General features: G+C 34.3%; 3 protein-coding genes across 7 annotated transcripts in view; 2 read left to right on the forward strand and 1 right to left on the reverse strand.

Moving 5' to 3' along the window:
• Window positions 1-6,702, forward strand: part of LOC105329588 (enhancer of filamentation 1) — a 30,048-nt gene extending 23,346 nt beyond the window's left edge. For all 5 annotated transcript variants that reach the window (XM_011430882.4, XM_066078791.1, XM_011430879.3 and 2 more), the window contains exon 3: window positions 3,170-6,702. In XM_011430882.4, coding sequence (XP_011429184.3) covers window positions 3,170-5,641 — 2,472 coding nt within the window. In that variant the 3' untranslated portion in view covers window positions 5,642-6,702. The remainder of the gene's footprint in view (window positions 1-3,169) is intronic.
• Window positions 6,703-7,384: 682 nt separating this feature from the next.
• LOC105329585 (glutathione synthetase) lies at window positions 7,385-15,253 on the reverse strand. The gene is made up of 12 exons (XM_011430875.4): window positions 14,915-15,253; window positions 14,518-14,704; window positions 14,298-14,373; window positions 13,413-13,588; window positions 13,073-13,115; window positions 12,878-12,951; window positions 12,134-12,298; window positions 11,830-11,899; window positions 11,318-11,509; window positions 10,758-10,839; window positions 10,213-10,402; window positions 7,385-9,582 (listed from the first exon to the last, which is right to left on the reverse strand). The coding sequence occupies exons 1-12, from the start codon at window positions 15,000-15,002 to the stop codon at window positions 9,456-9,458; spliced, it is 1,470 nt and encodes a 489-aa protein (XP_011429177.3). The 5' UTR covers window positions 15,003-15,253; the 3' UTR covers window positions 7,385-9,455.
• Window positions 15,254-15,281: 28 nt separating this feature from the next.
• Window positions 15,282-20,868, forward strand: LOC105329586 (sphingomyelin phosphodiesterase 5). The gene is made up of 7 exons (XM_011430876.4): window positions 15,282-15,322; window positions 15,902-16,705; window positions 16,832-16,904; window positions 16,983-17,123; window positions 18,242-18,331; window positions 19,721-19,956; window positions 20,399-20,868. Exons 2-7 carry the CDS (start codon window positions 15,923-15,925, stop codon window positions 20,480-20,482), a joined length of 1,407 nt encoding a protein of 468 aa, XP_011429178.3. The 5' UTR covers window positions 15,282-15,322; window positions 15,902-15,922; the 3' UTR covers window positions 20,483-20,868.
• Window positions 20,869-21,488: the final 620 nt, after the last annotated feature.

Genomic DNA, 21,488 nt, shown 5'->3' on the forward strand with positions numbered 1-21,488 from the left:
AAAAAAAAACATCCTGACATTTGAAACAGAAAAAATCATTCAGTTATAGTGCTTCTAGTTCAAAACGAGATCATAATATGAACTTATCGGTGTAAAATAATGTATGTTACAGCTCACACTGTAAAGGACATTTAACAAATACAAAAGTACCGGTAGTCTTGAATTCAAAAAACAAATTTTAAAATCTTAAAAAAGAAAAAAAGACATGCTAAATCTAAAAAGACAGAAAAAAAGTGACATGCTTTGTGAACATTCTTGAGCAAGACACATGATATCGTTACGACATGCATATTTTATTCGAAGCCAGACAGACAGGCTTCAAGTTCTCCGCATCAAAGTCGCAATTTTCTGTGTATATCATAAATCACTTTTTCATTTAATGCAATTATGTAATTTTAGTTTTAAGGAGACGTTAACAAACACTAAAACTTACTTCAAGTAGTTTCAGAGTGCAAGACGTTTATTGGCAAAAGCACTGGACCAGAATGACAAACCTAATTATGCATTCACTAATTAGTTAATTGTGTCTGATGGTTGTACTTTTCTTTATGAAAGAAAAATCTGTAACTGGATAGGTTTAATTAAAGGTGTGGCAACTTCTCTATCAAGTTTATCATATCAAATTTCTTTTCTAATTTAAAGGATATGTACGGGGGTATAATTTTTCAAAATAAATGTTTAATTAAAAATATTGCTGATTTGAAGAGACATCTTGTAATACGGATTGAAAGTTGCTGTTATAATGTATGGTCTAAATGATGGACCATGTAGAAGTTTGATACTAGAGGTCGAAAAAATCGGAGAATTCATTTCAAGATGCCATAGTTCACTGATGATAAACGCAGCATCATATCCGGTGATAAAACCATTTAAATGACTCACAAAGAAAATTATTTTCAAGCATTTGAGCTTCCTTGGGAAAAAAAAATAGTGGCTGCCAAATTAAATATGAGAAATTCAAACTGTGCATGTGTTTAATTTAGAATCAATTTAGAGATTGGACAAATGTAGCATGAAATAAAGTGCTTGTTCAATTCAGCTGAGGTTGTAGATAAGAGTTACGGTGCAAAGAAATGGTTATCAAAATGAACTTGTCTGATATTTTTTGTATGTTAAACTTATTTGATTAAAAAAAAAATCTCTAATCAATTGAATTTGTAACTTTAATTGGCTAAATGAGCACTTCGTCAATTGCAAATTAAAAAAAAAAAGTAACTTATTTCTATCTACCATATAAAATGTCAAATACATTGGGTTTTGGTTAAGTATACTGGTCAGTTAGCTTTTAACTTCAATTTAAAGTGCAGATTAATTTTCATTATGATAACTTCTACTAAATTTTCAATATGAATGCACTTGTGAAATGAATGTTGGCATTGTAAAGTTCTTTGATATGGCAATGCAGTGAAAGGTTTTTTTTGGGGGGGGGGGATATTCATTCAATCAAAAATACCTGGTATTTGTCGTATTGTGAAAAGATTGCAAGATCAGCAGTTGAATAGACAGGATGCATCGATGGTGTGTTGAATTATTACAGTCGACATACTGTATTGTGTTCTTTCTGAGGTTGTAGTGCTCAAGACGCATCTAAGCTGGAAAACTCACTCACGAAATAGGGCACGACGTCACAGCTGCTTCATTCATGTTTTGTGTCTGAGAACAAAATGGATTTCTTGCTGTTTTGAACGTGTATTTTCTATCTTTGGTGGCACGAATGATAAGACACCAAGGGTATGATGGTATTCTTAAAGCAAACAATTGTATCAGATTTAAACAAAACAGGCTTGCATGAGAAAACGGCGAACTTTGCTCTTTATTATACTATCTCTCAAATCACAGTGTAACCTTTTCCGACCCTTACAAACGTGTTCGTCTTGATCTAGATTTACACATCCAGGTAGATTTTTTAGGCAACATAGTACAAGTTGTTATTCAACAATATTGTATCGTAGAGTCTCAGTTAAACTATAGCTGAATTATTGAGTTAGTTGTACATGTACTCAGGGTTTGGTAAAGCTTATCAAACACCCCACTGTGTGAAAATCCTTTTTTTAATGTTGAAATGTTAAAATTGCAGTAACTTCAGGCATATTGAATTATTCCATTAGTAATATTTGCATTCAAAATGTTTTAATAATATTTTTGGCCTATTCATAATGTCCAATTGCCTGCTATTTTAAAAGGCCTGTGGTAATAGTCACAATTTACTTGGGACCATATTGCAATATCGACACTTAATTTCGCATTGAAGTTGTGAATTTCAAAAGGTTCTGTGCCCCTTAGGCTTCATTGACAATTGCCGTAATTATAGATTTTGTGAGCGAGCTTAAGACCAAGATAAACATGTGCATGCAATGGTTGTGCAGTGCCCATAGTGATAAAGCTTGAATTGTAATAATTTTGAAATTATGTAATGATATAAAACATGATTAATAGCTTGCAATATGGGTATATATTGATGTTTTGTGGGTTTTGATTTGTGAGTCATTGCTTGCTAGCCAAACAAATTAGAGAGTCCACAGAACTTTTTCATCATTGCTGATTTGACGATTTGCTCGGCTAGTCCGAAAGTCGGATTGCATGAGGCTTCAGGATGAATTGGAGTAGTCTTTATGTAGCTGTTTTAAAACGTGAAAACCAAAGGCGAAAAGTAGGGTGTTTTGTCGGTGTTTTGGAGAATTAGGCTTCTCACAGATTTCAAGCTATTTGTGACCTTTTCATTTTGCCATAAGTTGAGTCATCAGATGTAATCTGATGTAAAATGCAGAAAATTACAGGAAATAGATTTGTTCATTAAGATTCCTCATTAGCATATTTCTATTCATTGTCGCGGAGCTACACATGTGGGGTGGACAGTTTATTGTTTTGAATTCAGTTGTGCATTGAAGTGGGAATCTCCAAGAATACAACCTAGAAAATGGAAAATAAGGCAAACTCTTGGAGCTAATATCTCTCTTTATTTCAATTATCCCCGAGTTTCATAATGTGTCCATTGTTAGCTAATCTGATTATCAGATGGAATTGGAAAATTTGATCTAAAGTGAGGCTGAGCAACCATCAAGTTGTCAGTCACATATTTTCAATTGAAACATGATGTGTCTTTAATTACATGAAGTAAAGTGATGATAAATGATGTATGAAAATTATAACTCTTGATTTTGTTTTGCAGGTTGTGACTCCAGTGCGGCACGGAGATATTTTCCAGTTTAATACGCCACCACAGCACGACTACGACGTCCCTCCTGTACGACACAGTCGGGGTAATTCCGTTGATCGGACCATACCAGAAATGGAGATGAACTATGATACTCCTCCCTCCATGAAAAACTTCGCCGAAAACAACATGCCTGGGTTTGCTGTGTATGACACTCCACCGTCTGCTCAAAAAGATGGAAGAAGCATGTCGTACAATTCTTCTGGAGGTGATGATGTCTACGATGTACCTCAACCATCATCCAATAGATCTAGCATTGCATCGAACATTTCTCATCTCTCAAATGAGTCCACCATGACAGTTTCAACCAGCAGTGCTTCAAACAAAAGCCGTGGAGGCAAAAATTCGGGACCCCACAGTACCTGCGACTCTGCCCGATCAAGCATGGACATAACTCCACAAGACTTTTACGATGTCCCTCCATCTCAACCTTCGGCTGTGTATCATCTGAAGCAGCCATCTGCCGATTCGGGATTAGATCTTTACGATTCACCACCAAAGGTGAGAACAGTGCTAGAGGATTTACCTGATTACGATGTGCCAAAATCAGACTCCCCCGTTTCAAAGCCGAAAAAATCTAACGGAAAATTTATCCAATTTGGTGAAAGTGCATATGACGTTCCAGATGGAAAACCCATCGAACATGACATAGACGATGTGTATGATGTTCCTAAAAATAACGCTATTGTGAAAAAAGGTGATAAATCTCTATTATGTAACATTCAGGAAAATTCAAAGCCAGATCAACTGGAGTTAATGAAATGTGAGGGATCCGGTGGTGTGTATGACATTCCTCCACAAGTTACACGGGATTCAATTCTGTCTTCCAGGTCCGATTCCTCGGACAGCACTGATGGACAGAGAGTATCCGGATGTAGTCTTGGATCTAGAGATTCAGATATTCCGATCTATGATGAACTTCCTTTAGATCTGGATGCTGCTATGGATCTAATGGTGAAACTTCAGCAGGATGTGCAGAAATCTACAACCAAATTATCCAGCTTTGTAAGCAGTACCTGGAGAAAACGAGAAAACCTGGAGTCTAAACTCTATGGGATAAAAATCGCCTGTAATGGTGTCAAACAGACTTTTGAGGAGTTTTTGGATTTTGCACAAGGAACTTTGGCAAATTCGGCCCGTCTACCAGACCGAAAACTAATTCATAAACTTCATAAACAGTTAAATCCACTACAACAAACGTTGCTCCAAATCAAAATATGCATCACAAATCTTGATGAGAACAACTGGCAGGTTTCAAGACTTGTATCTGATGATCCTGCCAAAAATGACGACCTAGGAAAAATTGCAAACATTTCAAAGGACCTGACCATTGATGTCAGAAAACTTGTGTCCATCATTCATGGAAATTCATCTCTTCTTTTCAGGCGAGCGAAAGATGGCACCCCTTTAAAAAGGGATGGCCATTCAGAATCTTGCAGCACGCCACACTCAAAACCTCCGCTAAGACAAAAACTAAACAGTACTCCCAAACCAGTACTGACCCCTGAGCGAGTGTCTGATGTTCAACAGAGACCTTTACCCCTACCCCCAGGGAAGGAGAGGCCCCTCCCTCCAACTCCTCTCAAAGTGACCACCGCTCACTCCGTGGAGGGTCTAACCAAACCTGTAACAGAGAATGAAGATGAGGCTAAGCAGGTGTCGGAGGTCCTGAAATCTCTGAACATTGAAGTGAAGGACCAGAAAAGTTGCAATGAGGAAGACATATTGGATGAATACGACTATGTGGCCTTGGAGGCGAAAGATGCCGAAGATCATCAGAAAAATCTCCTCAGAGACCTAGAGCAGGAGAAAAGGAAAGCCGTTATCCATGAGGACTTGGATGACAAACCGGTCAAAGAATCCTCTGTTCCAGAGTTATGTCCCTTAAAATCACTGACAGATATTCAAAATTCCCTTAGTGAGGACCAGGATATAAGTGATGAAATGGAGAGCGTGAAAACTCCGGTGAACCGAAACTTTGTGATCGACCCTGCTAACTGTATTCCCAACATGATCAAACTGGATCCTAATGACAAGCAAGTGTTGAATTTCTATTCTGGACAGTTAGACACCCATACCACCTTACTAAACAATGCAATAGATGCCTTCTTTAACTGTATAGAGTGCGGACAGGGTCCAAAGATATTCATATCGCACAGTAAATTCGTTGTGGTGTCGGCTCACAAACTCGTGTACATTGGTGATAATCTTCACAAAAATCTCATGCACAATGAGGTCAAGACCAAAATCATGCACTGCGCCAATCACCTGTGTGACGCCTTAAAATTGACGGTGAAAGCGACTAAAACGGCCGCTCTACAGTTCCCTTCCGTTCCTGTCGTACAGGAAATGGTGGACAGAGTGGTGGACGTTTCTCACGCTGCGTATGAACTCAAAACCGTGATCGGCCAGGCATCTGCATTGTAAATCATTGTTCCATAAGTGCTTTATATATTTTGAATATTATTTATTATTTTGATGTCTTTTACTCTGGCTGTTAATCGACTCAGATTTTTTTTTGGCTGGCCTCTGTTGAGGTTTAATTAATTAATTGCTGTTAAGGTTATAATTTTTTTTAAAGTTGGTAGAATTGATGATGTCAAAAGAAGACTTTTTTTTTGTCTTGTTCTGCAAATTTTGAGAATGAACCAACAAAATGTCAGGTTGTGCTCTATATACTATGGTGTTTGGGAAGCATTTCTATGAAGTGTGACTTTTGAGAGCACTTCTCTGAAATGATATTGCACTGTAAATCAATTGATCTCATCTGTACAACATGGTGCTCAGAAAAAAAATCATCTCCTTTCCATAAAGAACACCTTCTGAAATGCGTTTGAGTAGAATATTTTATTTATGTATAGCTGTTGTGTTGAAGAGCTTATATGCACTTTGTATCTATGCCAAAAAAATATATACTAAGCATTCAAAGGGAAACAACTCTTGTTATCACCACCACTAGTTTCAGATGATGTGCCTTAATAATACACATTCAGCATTACTGTCATTAGATATGCAAGCAACCAGCAGTAGCCTTAGTCCACAACAAAGTACAATTAATATTGATTAATGTGTTCAGCCTTCTTTATACCAGGTAGATTCTCATGTTGTTCTCATAAAAAGAAATTCATTCAATTCAATTCATTAAATGCCGACAGAATCATCTTTCCTATTCATATTACAACTGTGATACTTCCATTACAACATAATGTACATTGGGTATATATATATATGTAATTTCGTCACATAAAAATTCGACTAAATTAATACTACCAAAACATTTTTTTGTCTGTAACAGTCACCTTGTTATCACAGTACAGAACTAGCAGAGTACCCGTCATTATGTAATATGTAGGTTACTACACCGACGACACGCACCAATCTCCGTCGGGTTTTGAGTTGTGTCCGGGAAGGAGGGTGGGGAGATGTGTGGGATTTCAATGTACTACTGTCTGCATGTTACAAAGCAATAAAAAGTATTAATCTACAAACTGCCTTTTTTTGGTATTTAAACTTGTGGTTTATAATAAGAGACTGTGGATTATGTATAAATTATATGCAATGCTTTCTGTAACAATGGAAGATAGGTTATTATAAAAGAAGTTTTCATAGTTCAAGTGCGTGAACTCCAAGATCAATATGAGAAAAACTCATCTTTAAACACTCTGTATGCAAATGACTGTTATAAAGCCACACAAAATTGTAAGGATGATTGAAGAAAAGTCTGTAAAACTCTGATGAAAGAATATCAGAATCTCAGCATTTTGGTTCAAGTTAAAACACACCGGTAAACATATGTAGCACTTTTAACCATTATCGAGGTACTGGTAACAGCAACAACATCAACAAATACTTGACTTTCTATCGAAACAGTTTCAACAAATTGTAATTTACAAAGTCCACCTTTAGAGCTTGTAGACGGAGTAATAGTTCTTGTGTTGTGGCTGCCGAGTATTCATGATTGTGGAGTGCGTGACAAACAATTAGTTTAGTCTGGCATCAAACCATAGATTTCTCAGACTGGCTGATGTGTCACAACTCTGTAAACATTGGAAAGTGCAAGTTTACAGAAAATTAAATAAATACCATTCAGCATTAATATCAGATAGAACCTGCAGTCATGTTTACACAAGTAAATTAAAACCTTTGGGTGGGGAATCAATAAAACAGGCATTGGCATGATGTACACTGTTTATTCTTATTAAATCAAAGCAATACAATACAGATTTGAAAATCTTGCCATGAACACAATTCTAATATCTATTTATTTATTTTTTTTTCAAAAGCCAAAAGAAAAACCCATATATTAGTTTAGAAGAACTAATTTTTGGTAATTCAAATATAGCAAGTAATTAGAAAAAGATTATTACATAATTTTTCTGCTGGTAATACCCATGCAGGGTAAAATAAAGTCATTCAATATTTAAGATGTTGGCCCAATCTATGCCAAAAAAATTCATTTATATACATATCTTTAAAGGGGCTAAAGTTGGAACATACTGCATCATATATAAACCTATGGTAATTGAATATGTAGAATGTATTAGTTATTATCTTGTAAAAAAAACAGTTGAATTAACAATGGAGTACAATCTGTATTTTGATATACCGGTACATTGCAATTTTAGAATTTAGATTGAATACTTTGAGGCACCTTATGAAAAAAAAGGAGGAGGGCTACTATACTGCAAGATTTAACAATGAGAAACTAAATATTACACACAATTTTCTTTATCTGATTTTACATTTTTTTTTTTGCTTTTAAAAAACAATAAATGAAATACATGTATTGTCAAACAAAGAACTATATATGATAAGAGTTAAATTTGGCCCCCATAATTCGCCATTTTTTAAGTGTTTTGGGTACAATAAAATGTTAACTTCTTTTTTAGAAGAGTTGATATAAAATATATTTTTCATGTATTTATTTGATTTATTTGCACTCACTGGCAGTATATGTCGTCAGAAGTGACGCTATTTCTATAATTCAATCAAAATCAGCCAAAAATTGACTTTTTCTTATCTATTTTTGAATGGGAAATATAGAGTGCATGCTTGAACAAGGAAAATGTTTTTGTCACTTAATAGTCTTGGCTTGATACATCTCTGATTTTAATATTTTGTTTGTTCAAGTATGCACTCTATGTTTTCGGAAGGAAAAACTGCTTGAAAACAAGCAGTTTTATGCTAAAAATGGAGGGAAAAGGTTGTCTTTACGATGACACATTTCTAAATTGTGGGCACTTGAACCAAAATTAATATTATGTAAACACATCACATACATATCTGTACTAAGAAAACAAAGAATTATAGTAAAATGATGATATTCATTTTAGGGGCCATTTTAGGCCCATATCATATATAGTCCTTTCACCAATACATATATTTTGTATGTAAAAGTTAAATCAAATGATAACAGTACAAATAAATCTAGAAAATAGTTTAAATTTCAAAGAAAAATACCCCCACAGGTACAATATTAATTTTCCTACCATCAGCATCAATCAAAATATCATGTAACTAAATGTGTATATAGTACATACAATGCAAACAACATTTATTCCATCAAATCCTAGTAGGATTCTTTGCTGGAGAGGAATTCAAAGCACCTAATGAATACTTGAAAAATATATACATTGGCAGTTAATATTGAATTGGCCCGACATCAATGCAGAAACATGCCGGTCCAAACATACTATGCAAATTAAGCAAATCAGTTTTCTTGCAACAAATTTTTGCAATATCAAGATCCAGTAAAATCATATAAATTGGTAGTGAAAATCCAACTCCATGAAATGAACAGATAATGCATGTATTGTAGCTGATGGTAATCATCACACAATGCAGTAAATGCCCTTTCAGCCAAGTATGATGCATTTTATCGCAATGCATTTCCCTAATATACACACACACCTATCAGATATTTCTTCATTTTTTATTCAACAAACTTATCCAGAATAAATTTCCTCACAAAACATATTTATAACCAAATTTTTTCTTTTACATGTACCAAAAGTTCTGCTCTACATGTTTTGGATGATTAAGAAAAATACCGTACTTTATTGTCATCGAATGCACTTATGAAAGAGAAAGACAATAAAAGATGTAAAGGTAAAAGTAAGGAGATTCTATGCTTTAAAATAACATTTACTAAAGCAATTAAGTTCTCATGAAGAAAAAATAATTCAAGATCTTGAGGTATCTGTTTACTTATATAAAGATTCTCTAAATGATTGGTAAATGGTCACTCAATGAGGAAGGGCGTGTCTAGGCAGGAAAACCCCGTGTTGACCCCTCCTTCGTTGACCCCCAGGTACTTGGTCCGCATCAAATGTCCTGCTTCATGGTTCTCAATCACCTCATCAGCTGTTCTACAAAAAATCAAGGAATTGTATGGTATGAAAAAATTAAAAGAAACAATCCTGTGTAAAAAATAAATATTTATGGTATTCATTTGTTGCATAAAATGATTCAAAACATTGCTGTGTAAAAATTATAACTTAAATATTTTTTTGATCTGATAATATTCCTCATAAACCAGAACTGAAACTCAGCAACATTTTTTGAGGATGTATTATTCAAAGTGTCAATTATGTTATTCAACATTCAAATTCTCTTTCCCTAGTATAAAATGTTATTCAAATGGCAAACAAATTTTACATAGAGTAGACTGCCACTAAGCTATATAAATCTAAAATTGTTATTATAAAATGAATATTCAGATCGAGACAAGTTGAATAAGCCATCAAATAAATAGTATATGAAATATTTGAAAACCATCAGTCAAAGGACTTAATATGTAAGACAATTTATCAGTAGGTGAATGTAGATGATATAATGAAGGACAGAAAAAGACAAAAAATTCCAAACATAGATCTGCCCAGCCCTTGCAGTGGTTACCCTATATTGGTCCCATAGATTCACATATTATTTTATTCAGCCCTCATAATGGCCCCATAAATTTCTTACATATTTTATCATACAGCCCCTGCCGTAGTTACCCTATAATGGTCCCATAGATTCCGATCTCGCTGACCACCTCCCTCAGGTCAATGGTCTCCCCCGTCTTGATCAAGTAGTTCTTCTGGACCCAGGGGTAGATCTTCTCCATCAGTATGTACCCCGCTCTCATCTTGTCATCCTTCAGCTCTGTTAGCAGGGTCTTGATTTCATCATCGTAATGGTTGTTGCCTACCACCAACAAAACAGCAGATATAAATAAAAGTCAGCTGTTTCATGCATTCATGTGTAACAGGATGGGAGAAATAATTACATATACTAGTCTGGGATTCAAACCCAGGCTCCCTGATTTTCTATTCAAAGGTTCTACGAACTGAACTATCTAACATCAGCCATTAAATTAGTCTGACTGTAACCCATGTACACTTGAAAACCCCACCCCATCCATCCTTCACCAAAAATATTGAAATTAAATCTCAATGACTTAGTAAGATTCATATATGAGCAAAAATTCAAGGACTTCATGAGAGTTTAATATGAATGCTCCAATTCTTTGTAGATGACTGCTGGATGACCTTTCCCTTACCTCCGCCCTCTCTCTGAGGTTTCAGCACATAATGTCCAGGATTATTGATGGCTGTCTCTGCATTTCTGTCTCCATCAGGGTCCTAATCAGTAAAAGATACTCACTTTAAGAGCAAGGTAAAATTGACATTTAAAAAAAAAGTACTATTGATCCAATCATTTTAACAGTAAATGTTGAGGGAAGTTTAGGATTACAGATATTCAGATTTGAGAATTGATTTTCCATGTAAACTTTATTTGCTTTAATGTACCTGATTTAGTTGTACAAAAGAAATATACAACAGTTACACATATAAGCATGATTTTCCTTCACTGTAAAGAATAATTAAACAAGTTGTTTCCCTTGAACACACATTACCAATTCCTGATTATCGGTATACCCCGGTATTTCTTTCCTTTAAATGCAATACACATTTTTTTTAATGATTTACTTGCTTTTTCTAGTTTTACAAGTTACATGTTTTCTATCTAACCATAGACAACAACACTATCCATCTCCCTTTACTTACCAGCATTTTTTTCCTAATTAAAGTACATTGTGATTTATCTCCCTTTGCTTACCAGATCTAGACTGTACTGCCCTGCAAACACGGATCGAATCTTGGCAGCCTCCTTCTCATCACTGACAAACCGCTCTACGGCGCCCTCTCTTGCCAGTTCCTGCTGAATTTTTTTGGTCCCGGCTAGTTGATAGTGGATTGAGGGACATTTGATGGCTTTGGACCTTTCTATATCAAGTCTTGCACTCCACTCCTGAAGCAAAACTAACTTGTGAAAAGTTATGCAAGTAACAATATTATTATTAAATAAATGTTAAAGCTACATTTTGTTTTAATCTCTTTGCACATAGCTTAAACACATACAGTACAAATAGTGTATATCTACATGTACATGTATATTGTATACCCCAGTATACTCCATTACAAAATCACTTTGTAGTGTCATCACAAAGACACTGGAAAATGTCACTATATTAAATTCCAATGTCGTTTTACTGTATGTAAAATACAAAATCTTTACACAATGAAGACATCAATATACAGTATTTATGTATGAAGTCATCCTACCCTCACCTTTTGACTGCTATAATGATCTGGGGAGTATCCTTCTCTGAAGTACACCACAGCTATTTCAGTATTGTTTCTGTAAAAATAAATGTACAGCTTATCACTGATTACACACAGACTTCCTGGAGTAGACATGAAATATATGTCTACCTAAACTTAACTTTGTGAATAAGGGGATGAGGGGATCATGATCCGTGATTTTTTTTTTTATCTTTATTTCAGAATAATGGTAAATACTGTGAATGCATTTACAAATCACATTGCAATTTGAAAAAAAAAAATTTTACTATCTAGAACACCATATGCTCACAGGAAAAGTGCTTTGTCTCTCCCAAGAGACATAAGTGAAGAAAGAGATGGCAAGTTACAATATAAGACGTCTATTGATTGGTCCAAATCAAAGATTTTCTTCTCCATCCATGTGTGATCCAATCTGTTTCGCTCTGGGATGCTTGACACAAACAGGATGGCTGCACTGGAAGCAAACACCAAAAAATGTGCTACAGTATATCTATATACCCGTTTCACTACATGCTGACATTGTAAATCTCTATTTTTCTAACTATTAAATACAGTGCTTAAAAATAATGTGAACTGATATATCAATTTCAAGATGCGATGCTCTGGAATAAAAGATGGAATTTAATTGGTATACATAAATACTATACAATTACGTTTAATACCCAGTATTAAAGATTACATTTAATTCAGGTATGAGAGAGAGAGAGAGAGAGAGAGAGAGAGAGAGAGAGAGAGAGAGAGAGAGAGAGAGAGAGAGAGAGAGAGAGAGAGAGATGTAAAACAATTTCTGGTGTACATATTTCACTGGTTATAAATGTTCAAAGATAAGTGGTCTTCTGACAAGTCTTCATTGATTGACAATCATTATTTTGCACCACATTATCACTGAATATTTAATATCTAACAGCAGTTTAATTTTCTGGCAGTCGGGTAATAAACTTGAGTTTAAAAGAAAGCTGTGTATCAATGTAATCACAATACCATTAAATCTCTAATCAATAGCAATCTAAAATTTGCAGACATTTACACATACTTTTTGTTTCCATAATGTTGCCATGCTTTCACTAATCCTTGACAAAGTCCTAGAGCTGGGTCATTCCTTGGTAGCTGAAAATACATAGAAAAAAAATTCACATAATGAAATAAATGGATCAATGAAATTAAAAAAAATAATTCTATAATCAGTTAGACACTCGTGTTGTTTTTTATGGCTCTGCCTATTTCCTACCTGATTTTTTGTGCACTTGATCTTTGCTTTTTTCACTGTGTATCTATAAAATGAATAATTATTTCATAAAAAGAAATCGTGATGAATAATGAAAAGCAACATACATGTTTTGCATTTAATTAGACTATCAAACATTACAAGAGACAGGTCATTTTACCAGTATAAAATCTGATTTTTAAACCTTTCTTTACAAAGCATGCCCAGTTACCTACAATTTTTTGGTATAGAAAATTCCCTTCAGATTTCCTTTATATTCTATGATGAGGAAAACTTAAAATAAATAATTCAACCATATCAGCGCCATGAAATTTGAACTCTACACCCTAGCCTACAAGTTTACCTGTGAACATCTGAGAGAGCCCCTACCAGGCCAGCAAAGCTCGAGGCAATGGTATTGAACTCGATCTGTTTGAGTTTTGCATGCTCGCCCACTTGAGATAGGGAGCAGTCATTATTCTTCTCCATCTTTTTTGTGTCCATCATGAAATCATTCCTAAACAGGCCCAGCGATACTGGCTACAGATGAAGAATTTAATTGTACAAAACAATTATAATTTAAACTATCCCCATTTTATATAGATTTCATATCATTCTGTTTTCATTTATAACACATAAAATGAATACATACTAGACTTTAATATATATATGATGAAGAACAATGATACACATCTTTAATTAATAAGTAGAAATACTGGTGACAGTTAGACCAATCTGAGTACAGCCGCTAGATAGCTCAGTTGGGAGAGCACCTGACTAGAAATTAAAAGGGCCCCCATTTGTGCCCTGTCTGGTCCATCATTATTTCTCACATCCCATTACACAATACACTGTATTATGAATGCACTGATACATGCAAAAGATTGACAATATTACTGTGATTCTGATTTCTATTTCTTAACCACACTAACTAAATGATACATTTCTTCAGATGCCAATACTGTAAATTCCTAATTAAAGGCGAGGAGCTTATTTTCGCGTAAAATCGCCAGAGGCACCCTTCGTGGATTTTAAAATCTCGCCATTATTTTTTGAGAGTTGAGAACTATTAGAAATAAATAGGAAAGTTCTGCGTTCGCGATTTTATATTCTTGCGATTTGATACAAACCAGCGGGGTCGCAGAATTAAGTACTGAGTCTCGCGTAATTTAAGGAATTTTCAGTATTTACTGGACAAGCAGGCCAAAGTTGAACTGTTTAATGTTTCACCAAGTCTATTACAGTGTACCTGAGTAATGCCCTCCTCTCTCACACTGATGTAAATCTCCCACAATTGTCTGGTGAAGTCATCCACCTTGATTACACTGAAATATATTACAATAAAACTGTGGACAAAGCTTAATGAAAAAAACATTAACTAGACATTTTTCTGGAATGAATGTTAAAGAAAATAAAGATATTTAAGGAACGATTCTGCCAAACTTAATTAATGTGCACCATTCTCATACTTGTGTAAAGCCTGCTCTAGAAATTGGTGATCATGGGCAACGCGATGCATCAAAAGGTTAAAGGATTTTTGGATTCCCTTGGCATGTTCCAACAAACTCTGAGGAATGACAGATGGAAACAGAGTGAAAGGAGCATGATTGACAACAGTGGAGGATCCAGGATTTTCTTTTGTCCTCATTAATGCCCCTGTAACGAAATATTTACTGTTTACATAGTGGGGCATGTACATGTACCTATGTCTACATGTACAATAAAAGCTTTACTAATATATAACCAAAAAAGACAGGGCAGAAATAAATTTCATACTGAAATAATAAAACTATGGGATAATATTATCTTAGCAACTGTTGATTTTCTCGAAATTCACTGTTTAACCGTTTTAAATCATACATGTACCATTAATCAGGGCTCGATCAATAGCTGATGCTATTATTTCCTGTAGTTTCTTTTCTTCAATTTTTGAACCTTCCAAAAGAGTCGCCATATTGTAGGATAGTGTACCAAGCTTGAATGCCTGGACCTGTTCATAAGCATTGAAACGTTTCAACGTATAAAATCTAGAACATCATCTCTTGTTCATCATCTAGATCATCATCTTAATCATGAATTAATGCATGGACGATTGACAGTCTCAGTACTTATATAAACAAAGGTATACTTATTTATGCATAAAAAAATTCACAACACGTTGATTCGTGAAATACAGCCGTCAACCGTCAACCGGAACAAATCGAAAGCTATACGAAACAGAAAGTGAAAGTAGAGTAGTTCGTTCATATGAGCACGTGATGTAACCAAGCGAAGGTATGTTTAGCCAAACAGGTTTAAAATCTTGATATTCGTGAACAAAAATGCCATTAAAAACAACGAATAATTTAGTAAAGGCAACATTAAAAACAGGCTTAAGCCAAAACATTAACCGAAATGAAAGTAGACTTGACAAGTTTTTGCACTTCGTGTCCGTAATCACAGGCACTTGTTTCTGAGAAAAAAATTTACCCTATAGTATAATATATACTATAGGGTAATTTTTTTTCTCAGAAACAAATTTACCCTAAAGTATAATATATACTATAGGGTAAATTTTTTTCTTAGAAACAAGTGCCTGAAATTTACCCTATAGTATAATATATACTATAAGGTAAATTTTTTTCTCAGAAACAAGTGCCTGTGTCCGTAATGTAGGCTTCTGAGAAATCTAAAACGGTTTATAAAAGGTTTTTATGCTACATATATAAGCTAATTGAGGGAAAAATGTCATCCCTGTATAGATCAAGATCGAGTCTGTCTAGCAATACTCAGATAATAATTATATAGATTGCACATGCAGTTATGCACGAAAGTTTAAAAAATGTTTATTAATGATAATGTCACTTGTTTCAGAATGTTGCAGTAGAAAGAAATATGTTGCACAAGACGCCATTTCCTCACAAATACCAACAATGGGCTTTTGATCTGTCAGAATTCATCCTTAGGCCGGTTCTTTTGAGCCTTAGTGAAATTGTGTCCATTTTTATCCCAACCACCCATGAACGGAATCATGTAGTAATGCACTACCTCCAAAACCTGCCCCTCCTACCTCTGTATCTGAGCATACTGATTTGTCTACTAGTTCCTGCAATAGTTGCTTTCTTCTCACGGTGTCTTCTTCATTTATACAGAAATTCCTACATTCTCTCAGTAAGATTAAAAGATGGACAAACAGATGCAGATACATGTACCTCAACATGTCATCAGAAATGTCATAGATACAATATCTCGACAATGAACATCTGTCTGTTGCCTGAGTTTCTGTCTCGATTTAACAATCTCTCTCACACATCCTGGAGAGCTCAAAATATAGGGTGGCGAATTATTGCAGATCAAGATCAAGATCAATCCATAATTAAACCCAAAGCACCAAGCTCTAGGGAGCATATTCTTACCAACTTTCCCGAGATGGATTTTATTTGTATTCAAGAAGCATGGCATAGAGACTACAGCAGATCTTTAGTCAATGAGCTTCATAAGATATACCCTTGGATCATATATGATGTGGGAAACTCGAACCTATATAACAATTACTTTTTATTTAATAGTGGACTGATGTTTGTCAGTAAATATGAAATACTTGATGCTAGCTTTAAAACATACAGTCATTCTTGCAAACAGTGTTTGTTTTCTGGAAAAGGACTCCTAATGGTCAAGGTATTTATTAACATTCACTTTATGCTTCAAACATTTGTAAAATGTGAGATGAATTAATTTAATGACAAGTGAAATTTGTTAGTTGAAGATCAGATGCTTATAAAATTGATTAACTTTTATTTGAAGGTATTGCTTGAAAAAACGAGTAAAGGTACCAAAGTAGGTTACATCTTCAATACACACTTACAGGCATACCAAGGTAAGAATGTATTGCACATTTATTAATTTCATAATATACTACAAGTCTATGGGAAAAATTAAGGACTTTTTCTTCCAGGTGAAACCCCGATCATTCAGAAACAATTAGATGAAGTGCAACTTTGGACAAAGGAATTCCGTGCAATGACCAGTGGTCAAGGTGACATAGTGACCTTTGACATCCTGTGTGGGGACTTTAACTTTGATAACATATCACCAGGTATATCACCCAGTCTTTGTTTAATCTTAAGATCTATGCATACTGATAATATTGCTTCAGATGACCAGTCATTTACTTGTGCTCTTGCTTGTAAACATTTAAGGTGGGATGGGACAACTTCATATTGTGACGTATGTCCTATTAAAATAAACAATTAATAGAACCAAGCATAATTTTATTAACCTTTCTCTCTCGTAATTGTTATCTAACAGTTTAGCACAAAGGGTTAGAGCATTAACTACGAATCTGTATACTTCATAAGTTCGAATCCCGATAGGGCTATGTATTATAATTTTTACCTTTCCAAAAAATGTTAAAACATATATTTTTGGTCAAATCTTGTGAAATTTGTAAATTTTAAAACAATAAAATTATTTTGATTTTGATCTACTTTTATCCACATTAATATCGACAGGTATCCATAAAAAGGAGACTGGGTAATTTACATTTACCTAATCCAACCAATGCTTATTGCTTATACATGTATATTTTTACACCTATGTAATTTACAATATTCAATGAGACCACTAATTGACCTTTGCCAATATTTTTATAGTACATATAAATTTGAGACAAGGGCAGGGAGGAGTGAACATCAAGCATGCTTTTATGTGTTTTTCTTCATTGACAAGCAAACCTCCATGCATGCTTGTTATCTGATAAGATGACCAGTGATTTACCTTATTTTATTTTATTTACCTGCGCTTTTACATGGATATACATTAGCTTTGAAGTTTACCAGCGATCGATTTATTTATGTTTACATAATCATATACATATCAAGTATACTGTATATTTCAGCAGACCAGTGCTTTACATGTATTTGCTTTTGCTTGTATACTTATACACCTATATGGTATATTTCAGGTTTAGGTGACAGTTTACTTACCTGTGCTGATATCTTTATGTACCAATATTACATATACTTAATCTCAGCAAGATTTGTCGAGACTGACAAATTTTGTCTGACGTCTCTTCGGAAGAGACTTCAGTCAAAAATTTTCCGTCTCAATGAATTTCGCTGAGATTACTACATGTATTTGGTATGTTTCAGGTGACTTGCACTTCAGCGATTTACCCGTGCTGATATATTTATATATCTATATTGTATATATCAGGTGACCAGTGTCTCTCAGAACATGGACTGTTTAGCATGTATGTCGACCCAGCTCGTAAATTTGTGGGCAAGGACCAGGACTGGACTGTAGGTAATGACACAACTTCAACATTTACTGGTAGTTAACCAGGTTAGGCCATTCCAAGTTTTTTCTATGTTTAGCGTCCGCGGACGGATTGGTTTTGAGATGTAAAAATGAAAAAAAACACAATTTTTGTTCATAAAATTAGATCGCTTTTTCATATGTCGGGCTCAGGATCGCATTTTTAAATCCAGATCAGAAATCAAATAGAACAACATTCAAAATGGCAATCATATAGTAGGTATTTGTTATTTTTGTTACAAAGTGAAGAAAATACTTCAAAATATAGAACAAATTTTATTTTGTTGAACTTTTAAAGTTGTGTTTTTTTTCAAAGGTTTGTGTTTTTTTTAATGTTGTTCTATGATAAGTTTTTGAGTTTTGGGTGGACGCTAAACAAAGGAAAAACTTGCAGTGGCCTTAGCTAGAGTACTCTATACAGGGAAATATTTGTAAGGGTACTGTATACAGGCCCCTGTTTTATTTTCGTTAATTGCTCTTTTTGTCAACTGGCAAATTTGAGACTACATGTACTAGGCAAATAAAACAATTTTTATATAACTGTGTTAAAAAGTAAGATGGCTGCAGAACTGTAGCTGTGCAGGAGTTAAGGTTGCTGGATCATAGAGCTACAGTTCCATCAATACAAATATTAACTCTATATTTATTGTGCACAAAAATGTTGTGCACGCATTTAGACTTATTAAACTAATTCAGGAATATATTCTGTAATTATTTTCACATCCAAAAAAAAAGTTTCCGTCAGATTTTACCACTAATTCAGCATTTTACTTTCCTCAAACATTTTCTTAAACGTTGTAACTGACCTCGAAAAATAAGATATGTTAAACTCTTTACGGGATCAAAAGCTGCCATTTTTACCTGTTAACAAATCATACCATTTCATTTTACAGGGGTGTTGAAAAGATATTCAGAGGCAAGTAAAGTAATGACATCTAAAGTAAAATGTCTTAGGGATTTTTATTATTAAAACTCTCACAGAATGTAATAATTAGGTAATAGGTAAGTCCAAAACCGTACGCAACTTTTTTTCCGTAATAAATATTCACTACAGTTTTTTTGTAGGAATGAAACTGTAGCTCTACTGTCTGTCAACTGGAATTTCCCATAGAGCAACAGTTTTGCAGCTATTAGAGTATTTATTTCCAACTGTGTCTTGAAATTCTGATCATTTCAACCAAGATTGTGGTTGGATTGCATCATTTTTTTTTTGAAAATTTTGCAGATTCATCTCAACAATACGCTGTTTTTATCAGGAACTTCATCTTTATTTCATCACAAAAGACACACTTTTTATAATATTCATGATTGAAAAGTGAGAGCCAATCATCCATAATCAACTTTACTAAAACATAGGTGATTTTTTCTCTTCAAAAGGTACAGAAATGAGACAGTCATGTTTATGGGAGGCGGATGTTTCAACCCCAGAGAAATTTAAGGTGTCTCTAAAAAATCCTGCAAAACGGAGAAGGTACATACTTGATGCTGACGTTGAAATAGCCACACTCTCTAATCTTGTGTACAATGCTCATCCCAAAACGGGGAAAGTAAATAAGGAGCGTGATGGAAAACGCAGGATAGACTATGTCTTATACAACAAGGATGTGAATGTTGTAAGTACAGTAAAACTCAGTTATAGCAAACACTGTTATAACAAATTCAAGCTTATAGTGAAGTAAAGTTTTTTCTCCTTTATTGTAAAATGTATCTTACACTTATTAAATGCAACAAACTATGTTTATATTGAATCAAAATCCTTTGCCTGTGTCTATAAGTGGGTTCACTGTCGATGCATTTTATGATGAAAACAGTCTAAATCTGCCTATATTAACCTGTATCAAAGGAGGTTTTTACTATGGAATAGATATGAATTTGTGTGACCAGGATTGGAAAAAATAAGCAGATGTATATGAATATGCAAATTGATGGTGTAATGTGTCTGTTGCTTTTACAGAAAATAGATTTGATAATGACAATTTGAAGGAAAAAAATATGCTCAACTATATTGTGGTAAATACATGTATGTTTGATAAGAAATGTTATATTTTATTACAGAAAGTTGAACAATATGCCTTTGTGACCAGATTGGCCCAAGTGACTGACCATATACCAGTAACTATGACGATAAGCACTTTGTGATACAATGTATGGAACAGCTTTTGAGAAAACCAGAATTTCTCGCCTGCAGCTAGCGTTTTGTGATATTTTAGCAGACTACCTTAAACCTTACATTAAGAAGAACTAGTTTGTAGATTATTTTTTCATTTTACAAGAAATCAATGTGATGCAATCTTATGACAGACATTTGAGAGAATCCTGTAGCCATAAAATCTGTCATTTTGTGATATTTAACCAATTAAAGGATCAAATAGGGGTATTTACATGTAGCCATTGAAAGAACATACTGTACAATCAATGCAAGCATTTGTGATATTTTGACAGACATTTGATGATAACTAAAGCCTGTTACCATGATATTTTGTAGATTTTTTTTATATTAAAACAAAAATCCGTTTCCAGGACAACATTTTGTTTGTGATTTGTATTTACTTTTGAGAGATAGAAATTCTGTCCCTTCCTATCTCTATAACACGTTGAGCAGTGCTGAACCTGCATTTCATCAATTAAAGTTACAAAATCATTCGAAAATATACACATGATCTGCGATCTTCAAAATAGCCGTGGAGCTTGGACAGGATGTGCCCCCGATCTGCGCAAGATGGCATTGAAAAAGTTGTAAACAGCTTCTTGGAATTGGCATCTGAATCTAACCGGGGTAATCTGGGAACTCAAATGTATCGTTATGTTATCAAATATAAAAAATAAAACGAAAACCATTTAGATGTGAAAAAGCCGTGTTAACGCCTTGGATAAAAGGTGCTATGTTACAACGCACTTTGAAAAATTACGCACTTTGAAATTATTTTTTTCAAAGTGCGTTAATTTTGGGACCAAGTCAACGCACTTTGAAAAAAAAAATTTTTATTGTTCGGCCAGCACATTTTTTCAATAAAACTGCATGTACTTATACAAAACATATTTCTTTTTCCGATCTTAAATGTTTACCCAAAGTTGCTGAATAACATGTTTTGGAAGGAAAAATGAAGGGTAGGGGACCCTCTTGTAATCAATTAAATAATGCACT

This window comes from Magallana gigas, chromosome 3, assembly GCF_963853765.1.
Source record: "Magallana gigas chromosome 3, xbMagGiga1.1, whole genome shotgun sequence".
Classification (NCBI taxonomy): domain Eukaryota; kingdom Metazoa; phylum Mollusca; class Bivalvia; order Ostreida; family Ostreidae; genus Magallana; species Magallana gigas.